At 40.8% G+C, this 22,135-nt stretch overlaps 2 protein-coding genes across 9 annotated transcripts in view; both read right to left on the reverse strand.

The window, feature by feature from the left end:
• Positions 1-1,902: 1,902 nt before the first annotated feature.
• On the reverse strand, positions 1,903-5,533 carry LOC131461473 (class E basic helix-loop-helix protein 40-like). Its single transcript, XM_058632766.1, has 5 exons — positions 5,144-5,533; positions 4,968-5,031; positions 4,626-4,733; positions 4,017-4,140; positions 1,903-3,914 (listed from the first exon to the last, which is right to left on the reverse strand). Exons 1-5 carry the CDS (start codon positions 5,221-5,223, stop codon positions 3,028-3,030), a joined length of 1,263 nt encoding a protein of 420 aa, XP_058488749.1. The 5' UTR covers positions 5,224-5,533; the 3' UTR covers positions 1,903-3,027.
• A 2,927-nt stretch (positions 5,534-8,460) lies between these two features.
• LOC131460635 (inositol 1,4,5-trisphosphate receptor type 1) overlaps positions 8,461-22,135 on the reverse strand; it is a 78,548-nt gene continuing 64,873 nt past the window's right edge. For all 8 annotated transcript variants that reach the window (XM_058631281.1, XM_058631277.1, XM_058631276.1 and 5 more), the window contains 8 exons: positions 21,044-21,208; positions 19,930-20,119; positions 19,740-19,832; positions 16,406-16,545; positions 14,948-15,113; positions 12,080-12,240; positions 10,563-10,724; positions 8,461-9,722 (listed from right to left, as the gene is read on the reverse strand). In XM_058631281.1, coding sequence (XP_058487264.1) covers positions 9,636-9,722; positions 10,563-10,724; positions 12,080-12,240; positions 14,948-15,113; positions 16,406-16,545; positions 19,740-19,832; positions 19,930-20,119; positions 21,044-21,208 — 1,164 coding nt within the window. In that variant the 3' untranslated portion in view covers positions 8,461-9,635. The remainder of the gene's footprint in view (positions 9,723-10,562; positions 10,725-12,079; positions 12,241-14,947; positions 15,114-16,405; positions 16,546-19,739; positions 19,833-19,929; positions 20,120-21,043; positions 21,209-22,135) is intronic.

The raw sequence follows: 22,135 nt of genomic DNA on the forward strand, positions 1-22,135 counted from the left end.
TGCTTAGAAAACAGAGCTTCCCTGGGTGATTTAGACACACATAATAATTACCACATATTTGACGAAATGGATTTAGTTATTTATGTTTCAACAATTGTATTATTCTGGATATCAGCCTGGAATGTGTAGCAAACAGAATTTGACATTTTTGCCATCAATTGCAGAGACGGACAGACACAGAGAGGAAAGAAAAAATAAGGAGGGATGTGTATCGCATGCATCAGTGGAGAGATTGTGGTTATAAGGCAATCATTTTAACCACGTGGCTTCCAGGAACCAAGCGGGCTACTGAGAAATCTAAACCTTAACTGAAAAATTGCTAAATTGGCAGAAAAATGGCTGAGTTACACCACAAACATCAGCTTGCAAATAGAATCTCATGACAGCATCCAAACTTGCAACTGCCTACAACAGGCCTCTCTGTTCAGGAGGAACTAATGACATTTAGAGGGCAGGTCGTGTCCTTCAACCGTTCTTTGTACAAACAAACTAAAATGGAACAACATTTCCATAAAAAAAAAAAAAAATTCAGTTTAAAATGCTCATTTTGTTCATATTTAAAGAACGAGATGAAACTAAGACCGTGAGCATGATAACGTGTCTGAGAAAGTGTGATTACACAACATAGGTTGAAGTGATAAACAGTGATTATTGTGATTTATGCTTCTATATGTTTGATAAGCATCTGTGAGCAATGTGCAGATGTGTGGTGGAGTAGAAAGACAGAGGGAGAGAGATCACAATTCTGGCATCACTACATTTCACATTTAATCAAGCCTCTTGTAAGTTCATATTCAAAATGTCTCATTGTCATGTGATCATTGCATCAGGGTTTTTATCTCTAACTGTTTGTGTTCATGTGTTTACTTGTTTTCATGCGCACAGACGGTTTACCAGCAGGAGAGCCGGGCTTCCTTTCTGCCGTTACATCAGTGTTTCCTTAGACATGTTCTCAACTAAAGCTGGACTGGTGATTGAATTTCATTGCGAGATATTTTCACACACACTAAGTGCCTAACTATAACCCTTACCCTAACCCTAACCCTAAAACCAGGTCTGAACCCTGAAAAAGCCCTTTAAGGTCATTGGACCATGCAAAAATGTCCCCACAAGGTCAAAATGTCCCCACAAAGATAGGTTTATATATTTTTGGGACCCTCATAGAAATAATGCCTTACCTAGCCCCTTAACCTAACCCAGTACTTCTCAAATAGTGGGTTGGGCCCCCCTGGGTGCGGCGTGGTGAGGTGTCGGGGGGAGGTGTGAGAGGCAGGGCAGGACAACTCATACAGTGGTTTATACAGATAAATAAATAAAAATTATCAGGCTATTTCAATTCGAGGGGGGGAGCATGACAGAAAATGATGTAGAATCACTGCCCTAACCTTAACTATCACAACTAAATGCCTAACTTGAAACCCTTACCTTAACCAAAACCCAATTGTAAACCCTTACCCTAAAGTCAGGTCTTAACCCCCTTAAAAAGCCCTTTAAAGATGTAAGGTGCAGCCAAAATGTCCTCACTTTCCCCAAATGTCCTCACTCCGCATGGTTTATACAATTTTTGGTCCTCACAAAATACACATACAAGAACACACACACACACACACACACACACACACAGGTTTGCACAACTATTCTTTTTTGGGACACTGCATTGACTTTTGTTCATTTGGACAGCCTAAACAAAATGTTATCCTTAAGCTTAACTAGTCATAATTCAGATCTTGGCCCTGTTCCTCAGAAATGAAGTTTGGCCTCATTAGGAGCAGGCTTTGGACCCCATGAGGACCATTAGTCATGACAAGGTGAGTTTTTATGACAGAAAAGGTCCTAAAGAGGAAACAAATGCAATCATACACACGGTCTCTTTCAAACATAAACAGTCAAAGCAAATTCCACGGGAAAAAAAATACTTTATTATACACATATATATAATGTATATCAACATTAATAGACAAAATATGTACATCAAACATCTTTCGTGTAGGTCCCAAAATATAAAATCTCAAGTACCTCATTCTATAGAAAACTAATCCTCTGGTAAAACTTACATTCATGTCTCTCCTAGTCACTCCTTTGACTCCAGTATTCACGCGCAGTACAGAGAATGAACATCTGACGTTCATCAGCGTTTTCACAAGTAAAAGGCAACAGCAAGAACAAACACCAGGTTTGACTCGAGCAGAAACAGATGTGTTGTGGAGGCAGACCTGGTCCAGCACAGTGCTACACAGTATATGTACACAGTTTCTGAGTACAACAACATACACTTGTCCACACTCTGTCCTCCTTTGATCTCCCCTGATGGAGAGGGTGCAAGACTGGTGGGAATCAAAAATGTACATGAGGCTTATGAACAATAATTACAGAAACTCCATCTCAGCCGTCTGGTTTCTAACAAAAACACAAGACTTCTCATTCAGTGTGGTCATGTGACTGTCATTTTTTTCACCCCGTGGATCGGGTGTAGCCATACTCGTGTCCATGAACACTCAAAGAAACCCCATGTATTTCATGACGACTGTCATAATAGCGTCCGGACGACGATGACAGGACATAGGCGACAGACTTTGGGTGGTGTTTTTTCTACTAACATTTGGTGCAACAGTCTCTGGATGGCATGTCTCTGTCGCAACAGCGACAGGTGAACTGCATCAGTGTCGTCAGCATTTAAACTTTTAACAGCAGCATCTAAAACTTGTTCTTTACATTCAACCAAGTGAGAGTGTGTGTTTTTTTGTGTTTGCAGGGCAGGTCCAGTTCATATGATACATTAAATATCACTGAGCATTTAACATTCAACGACGAGCTCTGCGTCCTCCTGGAGTGGACGGACGCTGCTCCCCTCTCCACCTCTTCTTGATCATTTCTCCAAGTCCTCACATCTGCTGTTTGACCTCCAGGCTGAAGAACAGATGAGAGGAATGAGGATGGATTATGGAACAGCTCAGTTTTTCTTCGGCTTCCTACTACTGTCTCTGTTCTCGAGTACTATAGTGGGATCATGTCTTCATCCGGTTTCTTTCAGTCTTTGGTTTCTAGGTTGAGGGGTGGTACCTGCTTTAACGCCTGAAGGAGGGCCGGGGAGTCCATGGGGGTCTGAGATACAGCTGGGGCTGGAGAGCCTCCCCTGGGAGACAACACCAGCTGAGGTGGAGGTGGTCTTTCACTGGATATTGAGGGCGCGGAGCCTCCTACACCGGGGTAGAGCATGGGCATGGCGCCGGGGTACCAGCATTTCTCCAGCATTGGCAAGTAGGCTGCAGCAGAGGGTGGAATGAGGTAGAAAGGCATGCAGAGGGGATGTGGAGGGGGTGGACGGCTAGAAGACGCGCTCATGTAACTACTGTAACCGCTGGAGGACGACTCATCCTCGGACGACTCCACGCGAGGCCGTTTATGGCGCGACTCACCGTCCTCCTGCTTGATGCCGGAGCTCTGTCGCTCTCCCAGTGCTCGCTTCAGCTGGCTCTCCTGGCCGTAGTAATCTGGACGTCCCTGCAGGTCTGCAGATTCGTTCTTCTCCAGCTCTCCTCCATAACCGCTATCTGTGTCTGTGTCACTGCCACTCAGCTCACTGCTCGCTGGAGCGTAAACCCGCTGGATGACAGGTACGCAGTTCCTCCTGTAGCCCTCGCTGGGTTTCGGGGCCGAGCTGGTGTGCATCTCTTTGTGAGGTTGGTGCTGGTGGTAGGTAGGTTCCTCACGTGGTGGGCTCAGAGGGGTGCAGGGTCGGTTTGGACCTTGCAGCACCTCGGCAGCTAATTTGTGGAGGTGACTGACCACATGCGATGGCGTGAAGTCTCCATCGGTCTCGTGAGTGGTGAGAAACTGAAGAATCTCCTTGGCACACATGTGAAAGCCAGAGCAGAACATCTCCTCTGATTTCTCCTGGCTCACGAGAGGCTGCTCTGTAAACACAGCAAACAAACCACACAGTCAGACATTCTGCACTCTAACACAAATGGGACGTGCATTTCCACATCTGTGCGTGTCAGTGATCCACGACTTACCAATTTGCATGCCATTCTGCAGCGCGAGGATCTGCTGCTGCTGCTGCTCCAGCAGAGAGGTGAGCGCTTTCACATGCTTCAGTGTGAGCTCTAAAACCACCGCCTTCTCCAGATGGCCCAGAGTCTGTAGGAGACACATACACAGTCAGCACATCCTCACCTCTTACATAACACACACAGGAAGGAACCAGGCTTTACTACCCACTTGTGCATGATATTCAATAGGACTGAATGAACTGGAGAGAACATCTGCAGCTACTATGATTAATGAACTTTGGATCCTCTTTATATAAACATCTCTATATATACTCTATACTGATAGAGCATATCTATGTAAACAGGTGTCAGGTGTACACCATGGCATATATCCTAAATGATAAAGATTTTTTACTGATTTCTAAATTACAACTCCGACGAAAACGTATTTGTTCAGTCGTAAATGTAAACATGCAACATAAACTGCAACGTGATTATAATAATAACTACACATTTTTTTTAATGCCCATTTGAACATGACACAGACACATCCTTCTCTGATGACGCACACACAGGCTGTAATAGCCCAGAGCAGCCACTCGGTGGTGCAGTGAATCTCAGCATGAATCTTACCGTGAGTTTCAGGTGTTCTGGTAACAAATCCTTCAGCTGCGCGATGCACTCGTTTATCCTGTCTCGCCTTTTCTTCTCGATCAGCCTGTGGGGCAGTTTGTAGGTTTCCTGCAGGAATGAAGCCAAACAGCAGAGTTTAGGGGCAATTCAGCTGACACACACGCGCACACACGCACACAGACACTCAGAGGGGAGGTCTATGTCATAGCAGAAATCAGGTGAGCCTTTCTGGATGTACAGCTCTTCCATAACCTTGCAGTTCACAAAAAAACATTTACTTTATTCAATTTTTTTTTTTTTTTTTTTAATTAAGAAAAAACAAAAACAAAACAGCATAAATACCTTGCTCTCGTCTCCTCTCTTCATTCCCCGCCTGGGTTTATAGTCATACATAAGGAAATCCCTCCTAAAGGAAGAAATACAGATAAAAACAATGAGACAGAATCAAGAGTATAGACTGAATTTAGTAAATGAATATATGTTTTTGTGTTTGTTTTGTTTTTTAAAGTGTGACTTACCCCTGCATGTCTGACAGATCAGCCTGGTGCTTGGACAGAGGAAGAGGAGGAGGAGGCTGCGCGCTTGGAATCCGCTCCATTCTTCTTCTTATTTTCTTTCTCTCTCCAGTTACGCACTTAAAAACGAGGTGCTTTTCCAACTCAGTCACAAATAAACACGCATTTATTTGCTTCCACGCTCTTAAAGACAGTTTGCCCTTTCTTCTTTATAAATATCGCACAAAAAGAAAAATATCCAGAGGATCACTTAATAATTGGATGTAAAGTCCTGGCGCTGTGCGTCCCGCCGCAGGAGAAGGTAAACCTCTTGGTGGCGCGTTGGGAGAATGGGGGAGGACAGAGAGAGGAGTCAGATAAACCCTCTGACTCTGCGCTCAGCCTGACCTACCTCCGTCACATGAGGCTCACGTGTTAAACGGCGCTGTGTCCTCGGCGGAGGGACCGCCCACTTTGCACCGATAAGGAGCCTCAGTGGGCGGACGACCGCGGACGTCAGAGTGGGAGGCGGCGCGTGTCTGATCCCGTGTACCACCATGCTGAAGTGTATGGAAACACGGCGGTGCGCGAGGCGCGCCAACGCTCAGGGAACGTGCTGCTGGCGGCGAACCAGAGAAGCTGAGCTGCTGCTGCTGCTGCTGCTCGTGAGGGTGAGCGTGAGGGTGTGGTGGCTCGTGATCCACACTGCTCATGCAAATAAATCCTCAAATATAATATCACTAAAACATCAGAGGCGCAGTGAAGAATCATAATTAGTGGATTAGGACAATTAGACGACACAACCAACAGATACCTCAGTATTTTAACCCAACTACAACAAAAAAAAAAATAACTTTCAGACACATAATGAACTCTGCTCAGCTGTTTCTATATAATTTTAACATATATATATATATATATATATACACTGTATATATATTAAATATGCACTTAACGAGAAAAATGAGTCCAAACAAATGGAAATACGTCGCCAAAAGTGACACAACAGACTTTTCTACATCCACCATACAATAATATTGTCAATAAAATCAGATCAAAAAAACTTAAAAAAAATACTGAAAATATGTATATTCTTAATATTATAACATGTATATTATGTCAATATCTTAATGTTTCCAACGTTTTCCCTTATTTTATTTAAGTCGTGTTTGTCATCTTGTATTGATATTTAAATGTTATATATATATATTAATATTTGAATATTGATTATATACCTATAATATATATATTATTTCTATTTATTATACAGATATACTACACACAGAAAATGATATACATACATACAAGTACAACATATATGTATATGCATATGGGCACATTGCAACTAACAGTGCAATATTTATTTAGTTTCCACATTTTACTATTTATCTGTTTTTTGTTTAATACTTGTTTTTAACTCGTCTGTTTTTATACTTACATTTAAAGAGTTGCAAGACAATGTGAATTTCTCCTATGGGGGGATGTAACAATAAACCCAAATCTAATAATGATACTAATAATAAGAAGAATAAAAACACGTGCAGTGGTGTGTTATTATCCACCTTGTTGATTCACATGTCTGCAGATTGCAGGGTGGCTCCTCCAGTGTAAACGGTGCGGTCACGGCTGCTGGAGAACCACGTGCACCTGAGCGTGGACGGCTGTGTGTGTGTGTGTGTGTGTGGAGTCCGCTGCTGTTGTCAGGAGGCGGGACAGACTGTCACGTTGATCCCCTCATGGCCCTGAGAGCCTGCTGAGCTCACATCCAGCACACGGCGGCTGCACCTGCTCTCTGCTGCAGATTGTCAGCACACATCACACATTTCTGTTTTCTTTTTCTCTCTCTCTCTCTCTCTCTCTCTGAAGATGCAGATACTCATCTTACTGCAAATAATGTGCAAAAACAGGTTTGCACTGATCACGATTCCTCAAATCATGCAGTTAATTGTCATTTTATTGTACTTTTGCCAGTAATAAAATATTGTTTTATCCTAATTTTATGAGACTTGTTTTTTTTTTAGTTTTAAATTTTTAAATATATTACTTTTCATGCTGACATTTTGTCTTTCTTATTATTTTTTAAATCTTCTAAATTTGCACATTTTTGCAGGTGAATATTCACCGCTCATCTTGACTATTTTAGGTTTGCCATGTAATAAAATCTTTGTCATCAGGCTCAACAAAATCCACATTTCACTCATAGTCTGGATTAAAGAGCCCATGACGCAGCAACACTTTTCAGAAGCTTGTGTGCAAGTTTGCATCCGCCACAGTAGGAATTATTGTGACAACTTTCTTAGTCAAAAGATCTAATCACCATTTAACCACGCGTTCCTCAGGACTTTGCTCTGCAAACCACATGCAGCAAAATCCCTTTGAACCTTTTTTCTTACAGGCCAAGGTGTTGCTTTTTTAAAGACTCAGAATCTCCCAGAACTTGTCACCATGTTGTTTTTGAATCTTAAATACCAAAAAAAACTGTTTATAATCACAATACAACACAAAAAACACAGAGAATATTACTTTTTTTTTTGGAGAGTTTGAGATACTGAGATATTTGCTTTCATGTGAATAAGAAAGCAGCAGCTGTCAAACTTGTTTTTCTAAATCTTGCATCACATCGACCTTGAAACTTTGGCTTTCATACAAACACTGTTAGACGCCTGATATCAACTTTAACACGGGAAATTAAATACAACGGATCGATGATGATTACAGGACGACCAAAGCAGGGGTCGAACGAAAGAACAACGATGGAACAAATGTGTGACTATTTTCATTATATTAAAGCCAATTCTAAGAAAAAAGAGAAAATCCTGACAATGCTTCCTCTTTTCAGTAAATCTGGAAAGCTTTTCTAAGAATCAAGGGGGAAACAACTTCTGCCTTTTTCAACCGAATAAAATATAAACTGTCCAGTCTGTTAATTATATAATGTGGGTGGAAGTAAGTTGTCCACTCATGTGTTAAGTTTTCAAAGCATAAAGGCTATTTCATTCAAATTCAGTTCACTTTGGGTGGACGTGTGTGTGTGTGTGTGTGTGTGCTTGTATTTATATTTTTGTGGGGACATTTTTCTGGGCTTTTTCAGGGTTAAGACGTAGTTTTAGTATTCAGGGATGTATAATGTCTGTGATATGTCCTCACTAATGTATTAAAACAGGTTTGTGGGAGTTAGTATAATACTTAAATGAAAACAAAATTAAAAGCAGTTACACGTACACACAATTCTATAGGCGTTTCTTTGTATTGCGTTTAAATCAAAACTCTCCAGTTCTCAGTATTTCCTTAAACAAAACAACTGCATTTTCACAGTCTTAGGTTTAACGCACCGGGTCAGATTGTTTTACACACTTGTTTATTTAAATATACTCCAAGAATGGAAAATGTACAATTCAGACACAGACCAATCTATTAGTATAAAAGTTGAGTTGGGTCGAGCGACACACGACAATCGTACGTCTCTTTCTTTTCCTTTAAACACTTGCGGCGTTATTCTGTTGTGGTTCTTTAATAAAGTGACGGAAAAGTTTGTTTGAGTGCTACAGAAAAACATCAGTGCTTTTAGGACTAAATGAATTTAAAGGAGGATTAAATATTTCAGTGCACAGAAGAAAAATAAATCTAATTTACCTTCAGTCCCAAAGTCCTTTGAGTGTGGCTCTATGCTTGTGCTGTGTCACTCCAATCACTGCTGAGAATAACACGGAACTAAAGTCACGTGACTTGTCAACCCTAGGCCTCTCCAGTATCTTCATACAGGTATTCAAAAAAAAAGTGTAAAATGAGTGTCCTGGGACAAAACAGAACCTTCATTCAGATTACAAAATATTATGAAAGTGATAAGAAAGTGCTGTCCTCATGTGAAGAAGAAAACACATTGGAAAATAAAGTGAATTCTTTGTTTTTTTTTTAAATATATAATATACTTTGATTTCACATATGAAAGCACACATCAGCTCGCAAGAGTTAATCCTTATTTAGTCTTTGCATATTTCGTTTTTTTTCTTCCTTCTTCCGTCAGACAAAAATAGAGCGATGTGATGTAGTGTTCAAAACAAACCTTCAAACCCACGTGACCTGAGCTGGAACGACCGTGCAACGCTGAGGACTGAAACCTCATAACAAGGCCACTCGAGAGAAATCCTCCCTCAGGAACTTTGGCATGCTGTCAGTGTGGTACAATGCAGAAGGCGTTCAGGGTAGGAAAGCTGAAGTCAAGTGATTTTCATCCCCAAAAACCTACAAGACGGGGGCTCCTCAGGTCCAGAGGCACTGAGCGCTCACTCATCCACACACACACACACACACACCTGAGACCACGAGTCACACACTCAGATAACTTTCCCTTCATAGAAGCACATAAGGTGCAGGAACACTTCAGTGGTGGAGCGTGCGCTGCAGTCTACAGTCAGACCTAAATACATACAGGAGAGGGGACGTGTGTTGACGCTCTCCTGTGTAACATGTGCTTCACCGTCAGGAGAACTCAGGCACAAGTGGAGGCCAGGGATCTTCAGGCGGGCTGCTGCGGATTGATGTTCATATGAGGCGGATGCCCGAGGAGGCCGATCCGCTGCTTCTGCTTCCTCTGCTCGGTCATCTGTGAGGAAACAGGAGGGGACACTTCACCGTCGACGCTCTGGACTCCTGATTTGTCTTTTTTCACAATAAGAATGCAGAGATGCATTCAGCAGTGACACAATAAACATTGATTGAGAGTCTAAGTAAGTTTTGCATTTTTCATAAACCTATAACATGTTTCTTTGAAATACTTTCATTTTTTTACTGTATATATATTTACCTAACTATTTACTTTTTTTAATTCTTTTTTTTTTAATTCTACTGCCTTTTCCTCTTTTGACACTGAAATTAAACTTTTAAAATTTATTTTACACTCTTTTTAAGGAATAGCACAGGGAAAAACTTAATTTTTATAGATTGTACGAAGAGGCTGGTGTGGTCACTCCAACCAGAGTGTTCATTCTTCTCTGACCTTTGGCAACAAAAACTAAAATTTGGAAATAAAAACTAAACATGTTCATCTAGAGAACTTTTGGACCATTCTCTGTAAACAATACAGATGGTTGTGTGTGAAAATCCCAGTCGATCAGGAGTTTCTAAAATACGTCAACATACGCCAACATCCATGCATTTTTAAGCTCTTTTTGAACTTCAGCGGGCCGTCATTGCTGCCCTGTGATTGGTTGATTAGATATTTGCGTCAGTGAGTAGATAAAAAAAGCTGTGGCCAGTCAGTGTAGCTGGTTTGTGTTGGCAGAGGTACAGCACAAGTAAACAGTGGTGTGTAGGTGGTCAATAACACTCCAGTCACTGAACATTATGAAAATGCTCTCAGACGAGCGATCCAGTGAAAATAAGAGGCAAAGGAGACGTTTTGTACACCAAACAAGGGTATTCTATTTTTTTTCTTTTACAGTACCTGCTCCTTAAGCTCAGTCAGCTGTCCAGACAGGTTGGCCACCAGTCTCATGGTCGACTCCAGCTTCTCCTGCAGGTTCCTGATCTCATTCTGCTCGCCCTCAGCGTCGCTGCTCACCAGCGACATGGCACGCATCCGTGGAAACCAGTCCAGGTTGTGCTCCTGTCGACCAAGAATATCAGTTCTCAGTTTTCAAAGAAAGGGGCTGAAGTTATGGTGGAAAAGTATTGGTAATTGTAGCAGGAAGACATTCATGTTTTTGGTGCTTAAAAGTGAACTCTGGTGTGTATTTCAGAGGAATGAATTCCTGTAAACGGAGCAAGGATTCCTTATCGTGCTCTAACCAGTTTTAGGCAGCACATGACTATGGTTCATATCTTGTTTCACTGACTTCCTGTTTATCAGCCCACATATGCGTGTGTGTTGCTGAGATGCCTGTTGAAATTAGAAAAGAGGAACATTTTACTGGGTATCTAGAGAGACTGGTGGGTGATACGGGTCGCTCCGTGGTCTCTGGAGTCTGACAGTTTAATCTAGGGTAGCGGTCAGACCTGGAATTAACATCAGTCCCCAGTGAACACATGTGAACAGTATGACTGGTAATTCATCCTAAATGCGTCTCCTGTGACCACATGAGATCTAATCTGGCTTCACACGCACCGTCTTCCAGTGAACACTGATGTCAGGTCTGTTCACAAATAAGTATGACTGTACAGATGTGTCTAATGTTAACATGTCCGTGTGTGTGTGTGTGTGTGTGTGTGTGTGTGCGCAGGAGTGACAGTGAGTCAAAGCTCTACTTGTGCTGCCGTAGCATGAAATAAGATTTTAACCATCAGAAAATACACATTATGTCGCAGAGGTGGCTGTAAACACTCCTGAGATCGGATTAGACTCCACCACAATATCGACACTGATCGTCATATAATTTATGTTATCTAATGGGTTATTATTGGGTTATAACACCTTATTTCATGCTACAGCAGCACGAGTAGATGTTTAACCATTAGATAATATAAATTATAAGACGATCGGCATCAACCAATTCAGAGAGCACAACTCTACAGAGAGGCGGTCCTCCTCTCAGCTTGTGAGGTTAAGGTGTTTGTCAGTGATGAAATGCTCCTTCTCACCAAACATGAGTTGGGAGGAGGGACGCGACTGTTGACGGAGCAACAGAGAGGAAGTTAGCTAAAGGATGACGTTGCTGACAGCAGCTTAAACATACTAAAGTGTGTCACTCACGACAAGTAAATACATCAGTAGACGAGGGACACGCTAATTCCACAAACGACAGTGAAATAAAGAACGTACAGTAAAGAAAAGTCTAAGTCATCATGCAGTGACGTTAACTACGTGGAGCAGATGGACGGATAACAAAAGACGCTTTCTCCCTTTGTGTTCCTTCAAGACAGCGACGATCCTGCTGCAGCTGTGGTGTCACAGTGTGTTCATCCCTTCACAACAGACGCAAGTTGTCACTCACACAGGTGGGTGGTGCGGTGGTTTTTGTTTACCTTGATCATCTCAGCCACGTAGCTCTCGGGGCCCGTGTACTCAGTGGAGTCTTTGACTTTAACCAGCACGATAAAGAACAGGTAGTGCCACATGTTGTGCTCCTCTTTGATGTGCCCCTCAAAAGTCACGGTTTTGTTGTCAAACTTGTCCCGCTCCAGGCCTGCGGAGAGACACACCGACACGTGTTATTTATAGAGCCAAGTTACACAACGTTGAAAGGGACAAAAAGCATGTGTTAAAAAAAAAACACATTTCTGGTTAAAAAAAACACTGTATGTTCTTCCAGCTTCTCACCTGCTAGACGTCGTCACAATGGATGACCCACATACAGTATTTGATACGTCAGAATCTTTTAACACCAGACGCCCTTCCTGACCCTCCCATTTATCCAGACTCCGGGTGCAAGCCCAATTCCCTTCCGCTCATCCATGGACTGGCCCACTCAACCTCTTTCTTAATAAATCCATTAAAAAGGTAATGGGAGATAATGGGAAAATGCATTCTTAGATGGATAGGCTTAATTTATTGGAGTCATCTCACTAAAAAAATTTTTTATAACTGTGTGCTGCACTTTATTTTAAAATAATAAAAAAAAAAAATGAACAGTACAAAGCAGGGCTCATACAAAAACAGGTTCATCCGCAGCAAATCACAGATGAAGTATTCCCATGACAGGCGATCAGATGAGCCGAGTTAGTGGTGTGTCCATCGAAGGAATGAAACAGCACTTTTCATTTTTTACATAACACTGAGACGCTGATGAATGACACGAGACAAGAGGAGAAGAACAGTACAAGGACATTCCAAAGACAAGAATTGCAACAATGCAACATTTTTAACGATATACGTCTTAAAAAAAAGATCAAAACCTTTGTGCGTCCCAACATTTAGCACTCGTGTATCGTTGATCACTGTAAACTTTCCATTTTCAGTAACTTCCTGAATATGCATTTTCAGTTTTTCAGGTTTTTTTTAGTGCCTGCTTTTGCATTTCCACTTAGTTTTAAACACCATTTCAAAATCCTTTCAGCCAAGAGGATGTTTTAAAAAAAAAAAAAAAACTTGTGCCGTGAGTGCTGACCACACAGTTTCACTACACATACACTGTGTATGAAGAGGAGTTTCCACCTTCACAGTATTTGCTACTAATGTACAAATGGAAAACTGATAAGACTCGAGGACAAAAGCCCCACAAAGACGAAAAACAGAGAAACCACCAACATATTCATGCATAGAAAATGCACTGCACACAGATGTGATGTATGAATGTGTGAGTGAATGCAAAACTGTAGTGTAAAGCAGCTTTTTATTTGGTAGTAACAAAGAATGTTAGGGGAAATGTATTAAAAGTAAAAAGTTGATGTTGCTAGAAATATAAATAACAACATAAAATACAGATACTTACAAAAATAATTTTTGTAAATCCTACAACAGAGGTCTCAAACCTGTGGCCCGCCACTTGAAATCACGTTTTTGCATCATATGCAATACATACATACATATACATTTATATTGTGAACCATTTACCGCTTCTATATCAACATGAACGCTTTTATTTTGAAATTACGTGAACTAGTTTTTTGTTACATTACAACGCTTCATGTATAATAGCCAAGAGAGAGCCATGATCATAAGAAGACAGTTTGCTGCCTGTTGAGTCTGATTCATTAAACAAAAAAATATATCAATTCAACTACAAATAATAATAATAATAATAATAATAATAATAACGATGAGTCCTGCAGGACAGGAAGTTAATGATCTAACACTGTCTTTATATCTCAAAAATTGAAAAACTAATACAAAACTGACTGACAGATCGATGGCTTACAAAACCAGGCTATAGGACGGAGGGCCACTTAAGCCTGTGGAGATCGGAGCCTAATCTGTGCATCTTCTGTTCCCTTGTGATCGCTCTGGAAACCATAGAGACGGCAGCTCCCCCTGTGGCCTGCCCTTGTTTAATATGAGTGAGTCAGAGCTGACGGCTGGCTCTGTGACATAACACCGTTCTCATTCCATATGCTTACCACTCGTTCTGACTGCCTGACCTGACACACACACACACACACACAGGTTTGTGCAGCTACTCTTCTTATGACACTGTTTCATTTAACCAGTTCCTCAGAAATGAGGTTCCGCGTCATTAGGACCAGGTTTTGGTCTTCGTGAGAACCACTGGTCCTGATAAGGTCCGTGTTTGGGCCAGAAAAATGTCCTAAAAACAAGAACACACACGCACACACTCACACACACACTACACAGACGCACCTTATTTAGACATTCACACATGTAATGCACATATATGGAAATGCAGATGCCGCTTCACGTGGGGACAAAGTCGGTCGATCCGTGGCGTTGCAACACACATTAGGGAGTGTGAGTGCGTGAGTGTGTTATTGTGAGTGTACAGTATGCGTGAGTTGAGTGAGTGAGTGAGTGAGTGAGTGAGTGGGAGAAACGGTCTGTGCGTGTGAGACAGACATGAATTATGGAGGCGAGCAGAGCGGTGGCAGGAAGCCCTCATGACTCAGCCTCCTGTCTTTGGAACGACAGAAAAGTGAGAAAGGGGGAGGACGAGAGGAAGGACTGCGACGAGCTGCAAACACCTTGACTGAAATGAACTTAACGGAAAACCACAAATACACAAGAGGAATGGATGTTTGTCAAACAACTCAGTGATGGTACAGTGTGAGGGGAGAACTAATTATGCAAATGAAGTCTTAGATAGAACCTAACCCATGACCTGCCAGGGTGAGAGGTCACCCAGGGGTTTGATCCCCAAGACAATAACCCCATTACAATATTTGATGATGCGGCAACTTCGTGGTGGAAAAAAAAGGGAGGATTTAACTGAGCATTCTTACCACAGATGAAGCACGTCGTCTTCAGCACTTCTTCTTTCTTCTGTTTTTCACTCCTCAGGTCAGCAAAGGTGTCGATGATGACACCAAAAATGAGGTTGAGGACAATAATGATGACCATGAAGAAGAACAGCAAGTCATATATGACTCTGGCTGCAAACAGTGGTTCCTGTGAAAGGAACAGGAAGCAGGATTATTAAATATAACTTAAATGTGTGAAAACTGTAAAATATCCGTGTATATAAGTATACACCACAAAATTGTCGACATTGTGTGAATCTGTGAGAACCTCGGCGGCCAGATTGAAGTGATTCAGTTCACTTAAAAACATCCAGTGAGACCAGCTCTCAAAGATTCAGCTGTTTCTGCTAATGACTCCAAGCTGATGGAGCAGCAAAGTGGAACGCCTTTTTCCCCCCCAAATTCAGTGTGAACATTTGGGACATTTTAGTTTATGTACAAAAAAATGTTTTTAACTTTAATGGAACAAAGGACACACAGAGCTGCTTAGAAAATGTCAAAATTCAAGATTAAAAAGTCTTTAGTTTCCCCCATATAAAGTTAAACAGAAATTCGGCCCAAGTTATTATCCCCATGAGCTCATCAGTCAATTACATCCATCCATCCTTTTTTATGTGATTATAATATCTGTCTCCAGATGTGATGGAAATGGCTGATTTCTTACATTTTTTTCACTCCTGCGTAGCTTAGATTTGGTAACATTGCCATTTAAAACTGATAATTGTGACAATGAAATAAATCAAATAAAATGATTATAAAACAGTGTATTTATATGTAACTTTTAGTCTTTAAAAAATCTTCTGATGAAGATTGAATCTGGCCCTCGTAAAAAAAGGGTTTGGACACACCTGCACTACAGTATGACCCAAAGGTGGTGGTGGATGATGATTTTAAAAGTCTAAATGCTAAAGCAACAAAGACAATAAACCAGTGACAAAGATATGAAGGTTTTATAACCTAAATTATAAGTGGACCTTAGTTCTAATTCACTGTCAATTTCAAAAAATGTATTTTCGTTTTGTATTTTTAGTTCATTTTCACCAAAACTGAGTCTGAAATTCACACAGTCACAAGCAGCACTGTGCCATTAATGTTGATTTCATGGTTGTTCATTTCTTCTACAGCCAACTGGCTCATGTTGTGAATACGTGCGGCGAACACATCCTCTTTTGTCATCATTAGCGGCCAAGCCTGAATTCAGGGGAAATCTATTTCGAGGTTTAATTCTGAAACGAGGTGGAGGCGATGCAGCTGTAATGACACATTGTGAAACCTCCACGCTTGTGAAACAAAAACAAGTTGAGTGCAAGACGGGCTCAGAGCCAGCTCACATGACCCACAGCTGCGGATGCTACACACACACAGACACACACATGCTTTTACCTCACAAACGCACACACACACACACACACACAGGAGCACGTTCACAGCTGCGTGTACCTCTTTGGAAGGTTTGCGGAGAACATCCCCGACGCCCCCTCCGCTCCTCAGGCCGTGACTCAGCACAGTGACGATACACATTAGTAAAGAGTCACACGTCCGCTCCACGTCGCTGTCCTCCTCACTGTTACTCCCCAAATCTGAACAAATGTGAAAGAACAAAAATAATCATTTTAAAGATGAATTTGTTCATCAACAGCAGGTGCATTTCTTTCTACAGGCCACTACAGCATCAGATAGCATCACCCACATTTTAATTCTTCATGAACCGGGTACGGCTGGGTAATCAGGAACACTCCAATCCACTTTGCTCTTTTAGTTTATGAAATTTAAAAAGTTGCAGTATTGCAGTATATACAGTGTTTAAAAAAGCCACAGCCGCCCTAAATTAACAGCATTGGTAATAATCAAAATCTTTTTTTTTTTATCTTTCTGTAATGGTTAAAACAGCAGTATGTAGAAGCTCTTTTTAATGCTAAAATATAACTATTATTTTTTTTATATTCACAACATAAAAAATAGTAGAGCACATTATTATTTCTTGATAAAAATGTTAAATTACAGATTATTAATTAATTTGCATCCCTGAATAGAAAAATTACTTTAAGCGGTTGAAGTTTTATGCTGAAAGCATAAAAACATATAAAAAAAACAAACAAACGATACAGAGCATAGTAAAAAGACATAAAAGCAAACAAACATAAACAATGGGAGTTAGACGCCATGTGTGGCACATTAATGTGCCAGGGCAGGGGGGCGTTCCAGAGCCTCTGTCACCTCTGGTCTTTAACTTTGTCTTTGGGACAGGTTATCCGACCTAATCGCTGTGACTGTAGGTGCAGCAGTTCAGCCAGATACTGAGGTGTCAGCCAATTTAATGATTTAAAAAAACGAGTAAGAGAATTTTAAAATCAATCCTAAAACGTACTGGCAGCCAGTGGAGTGAGGCCAATATTGGCGTCATGTGATCATGTTTGCGCTTCCCAGTCAGAAGGCGTGCTGCGGCGTTCTGCACCGATTGCAAACGATACATTGATGATTTGTCGATGCCAAAGTAAAGGGAGTTGCAGTAATCGAGCTGCGAGGTGATAAAAACATGGATTACCCTCTCTAGATCTCTGGGGGGGTGACCTTTGACCTTTGCTAAAACTCTAAGTTGATAAAAACTTTTCCTTATCACAGAATTCACTTGTTATTGGAAATAATGGTAATTTTTGAAAGATATTGATGTTTTTATGTCAGGTGGTCTAATGCAGTAAACGTGTTAAGCACTGTGCATTGTAATAGTTCTAGCTTGGTAATAAAAGCGTGTCACTACACACTACAGAGAAAATATTAAAGATGTATCACTACTATTCCCAAAGTAATATCCAGAAATATTATAATGAGAATATCTATAGGCTGCCATCAAAAAAATTATATTAAAAAAGTTGAAATTCAACCTCCCTTTTGTCCCATTCTTATTTCTCATTGTTATTCCCAAGCTGACACTTGTTGTTTCCCAAGGAAAAACGATGGTATTACCATAATATCACTGGTTATTACAAAACCTTTAGCACAGTATTGCAATATTGTTACTGTTAGCTTGTCATACTGAATAATTGTTCATTGTTATGTTCGACACACAAATGAACTCATTCACATCCATTAGTTTCATCTTATGTTTGAAAAGGAGTGAGAAGAAACTATTTAATGTCACTTATTTGATGTCACCCCTTCTCCTCCTTATCTTGAAACGTGAATCAAACATCTTGACATCTTTCAACTTCAGCTTTTCATCACATACTTCGTACTTAAACACACATATACACTCCTATACCAACATACATCTACACACAGTAGGAAACTGAATTATGACACGACTTGTTACGACCTGTTAAGTGAAGTATGATAAAAGAAAATAATTGCTCTGTATATAACAAAATTTAATTTTAACTGTCCACAATCCTGTGTTGTGTCCATCTGAGACACAGCCTCACTTCAATTTACTGTGTGTATGAAAACCAGCCATGTGATTATCACATGCATTCACACAATCACATGCTCACACCAAAATAAAGGCCCACTGAGATACAGGAAACTGGTGATACTGTTATCTCTCCTCCAAAAATATGTCAATAGATATAAGACAGTGTGACACAAACATATTCGTCCTGTAGCTAATAATTAAGATATTCAGGTCATATAAAAGTGTATAAAAAAGCTGGTGATATCTAGTATGCTGTGATAACCAACAAAATGATTATTGCCTTGCAACTTTGTGATCCGTGTTGAAGTACGATGTGAAGCGCTATCTTGTGTTTGGTGATAAAATATCCTTGGCTTTGTTGCAGGACTTGATATTTGTTGAATGTAACCTTGTTTGTGTGTTTTGGCTCGCAGTCTGGAGGCACTTAGTCAAAGCAGAGGTGTTTTTGTTTAGCTGGAATGTAACAGCAGCTTCTAATTCAACTTGTGAGTGAGACAGAAACGCGATCAACATTTTGGGAGAAAAGTCACTAATCATAATGTCTTGATTATTCATCATGTCCACACAGTATGTTACCATCATGGTGTACAGTACTCTTCACCAGTGTGTGACCGTCTTGGTTTTTTCGCCTTTAAATCTTGGGACCAAAATTTTCCTCAGTAAAGAAACCTTTACTCCACCAAACCTGAGGGGAAGTTCCCAGCATTCAAACTTTTTTGTTGGGGCGTTCACATGTTGCCGTCACATGAGGGCCGGGGAGGTCATGTGTGAGTCAAAGGTCAGCTGGCTGAGTCACATGAATAAATACTTTTTAAGAAGGGAGCGCACTTTCTTGGTGAAACATCCCACAGTTTTCCTTTCACTTGCGCTGTTTGACAATTCCAAGTATTTAACATAGTTTATAACAGGCCATTGTAACTTCTTCTGAAATTTGCATTCAACAAATCAGTGAATTTGTTAAAATCATAAGCACCCTTCCCACTATAACCATGCCTTTTGTCGTTCTGTATTGCGGTACAGATTATGCAGTGTCATTTATTAATGTATTCATTGTGATTTAGTGTGTTATGTGTGATTTAATCCAACCGGAGAAGCCAAATTTCCACATCATGGCTGTTAGAACTTTTCAACCGCTGCCACTTTCAGCTAAATCACATTATACACGGTTTGATAAATTACTACTTGCAAATAGTCTTCGTGACCAACCTCAGCAGTATGTGATACACATTTTAAAAGTTTATTTCATGACAAGAAATTCAGTTTAAATATGACATGAGTGACTGAAATAGTGAACTAACAGCTCAAGCTAAATTCCATGTAAAATCCATGACCTACTGATTTAATGAGAGTTGTGGAATACATTACCTTCCTGCAGCGTCCCTGAGGTACAGTTCTCATCCACTCCTCCGTGACACATTCCTTCAGACAGAAACTCGCTGGTCAGACTGGCTCCACTTTCTAGAACGAACAAACATGCATCATTTATACATTCGCTCCGGCACAACTAGGCTATTTGAAGGCCCGGCATTGTAAATAAACGGGGGAGTCTCCTCACTCATGGTTGTATTGGGAATCCGGTCCACTTCCAGGATGAAGTCGTCTTTGAAGAAAATGTAGCCCACAATGGAGAACAAGTAGACCAGGATGAGGGCCAGCACCGCGGTGAGCACGATGGAGCGTCCGTTACGTGTCACACTCTTTATTACATTTAGTAACGTCTCCTCTCTGTACACCAGGTCAAACAACTGAAAGAATGTAAGAATTATTAAATTATAGCATACATGAAGCAAACAGTACGGTATGTTTTAAACATGATTGCGCTTTTACTTTTCCCACATGCTTTACATGCACCTTTTTCTTTAAAAGGAATACTTCACCAATTTGCATTTAGTGTTTTATTACTAGAATAGTGATATAGGGTAGTACTTTTTGAAAAATAGTACCGCTATTCTAGTAATATAGCACTAAATGCAAATCAGTGAATTATTCCTTTAAATTGAATGAATACTGAATATGAATGAGCCGATACGATACTCCGTTAAAGCTGATACAATCCAAAAATCCTATATATCACATGCTTCACTATGCACAGACTGTAAGAATGTAAATAGAAATCAGCCATTGCATTTTAGCTGAGTCATGTTGAGGGCTGATTATTCCTGCTTTATGGAACATTTGTTGCACAGTTTGGAGAACTGTGTCTTTGAAACAGCTTGAAATGGCTCAAATGTGTTGTGTTGTGAAAGGTCTAAAACGACTGTGTTGGACATTAAAAAAAAGTGGTTTCAAATACTTTTAAGGTGAATGAATACTGAAATATGTTGTGCTGCATAGAGAAACGACTCGAATTGGTGTGAATGGAAAACCTTTTTTGAATACCAGCACATAAATCTGAGTTGCTGTAGAAATTAAACACCTAGCAATCAACACAACAACAACACTAACAACACCATTGCAGCACCATATAAGGCAAATTCTGGCGCGCTAACAGGATGTGCCCTTGAATGCACCATGGTGGAAAGCTGGAGCTGCGTTCAAAGAGAGCACAAGTATTTTACAGACGGGTTTTCAGCCTTCCTATTTTTAATCGTGTCTTCATCGCTCACTCAGAGACTGCGTGTGAAACTGATCATGCATGTGTGTGCACAGTAAACGTAAGCATTTCTCACCAACAAACTGTAGAAGAAGACGTGAACAAACACCCCCATACAGCAGATGATGAGGTAGATGAGGTGGTAGAGGAACTCAAAGTCCAGCACCATGACTTTGTAGCCCCGCGTGAAGGTTCCTCGATTCCCAACAAAACTTATCATGAAGATTATTTTATTACACACCTGGAAGAGAAAGTCAATCTCACTTTATTACAATTACATAAAGAAAAATAATTCGTGAATTCTCAGTCATGTGTACACTTGTGTACGCCGTATACACAACGTTTTCAAAAGGGGTTGTTACAGAAATGTGGGCAGCTGTGAGAGGCGTATACGTCTCGGGGAGGAATGGACGTAAAGGTCATCAGCAGCGCGTCCTTTCATTTGAAATAAAGAAAACTCGAGTGTGATTAAGACTGAAACTGACACATAAAACAAATCAAAGTTCAGGTAGACTTATTTGACAAATTCACGCAACAGCAGACAAAGAAAAAAACACAGAACCCTTTCAAGCAGACATGTGACCTCTGGCCAGCCATATGTAAACTAGATTTTGGAGTAACCCGGTCACTGCAGTCCATGGTAACATGTTATCTGATTTCGTGCCTGAACCCGTTTGGTCTCAATAACCTGTTTTTTGTGCACATGTGAATGTAAATATTCAGGTGAAGGGAGCCATTAGACTTTGTATGAGTGTGTGTGTGTGTGTGTGTAACAGTCTGAGAGCAAATCACTCTTTATAGTTTTCAGTGACGCACTTCTCACTCCATAACACAGCCAGGCACTGGCAGGGAGAGGGGGCACGGGGGCAGGGGGGGCAGGCGGGGCCACCACAGTCAGATGAGGCCAGGTCTGAGTGGGAGTGGGTCTGGCGTGTTTAATCAGTCAAAGTACACACAGTGGTGAGTAAATGATCAGGCTGCTTCTCCAACATCACAAAAAAAACACAGTACCTTCTTACATCCAGCCATGCAGCTAGTTTTGACCCAATGAGTTCATATTTATAGGTATTTATCTCAAGATAAATAACAAATTACTTTAGATGCTCATAACCATCTACACATAGAGTGAATATGTGAAGTGTCACAATATACACTCTTTTGAGTGCCA

The sequence above is a fragment of the Solea solea genome, chromosome 6 (assembly GCF_958295425.1).
Source record: "Solea solea chromosome 6, fSolSol10.1, whole genome shotgun sequence".
Taxonomy (NCBI): Eukaryota; Metazoa; Chordata; class Actinopteri; order Pleuronectiformes; family Soleidae; genus Solea; species Solea solea.

What these genes read in the sequence shown, in the direction of transcription:
- LOC131461473 (XM_058632766.1), bottom strand. Translation starts at nt 5,223, where the DNA reads ATGGAGCGGATTCCAAGCGCGCAGCCTCCTCCTCCTCTTCCTCTGTCC. An exon ending in GATCTGTCAGACATGCAGGG is followed by an intron (nt 5,032 to 5,143) that starts GTAAGTCACACT and finishes TTCTTCCTTTAG; the next exon opens with GAGGGATTTCCTTATGTATG. An exon ending in GCAGAATGGCATGCAAATTG is followed by an intron (nt 3,915 to 4,016) that starts GTAAGTCGTGGA and finishes CTGTGTTTACAG; the next exon opens with AGCAGCCTCTCGTGAGCCAG.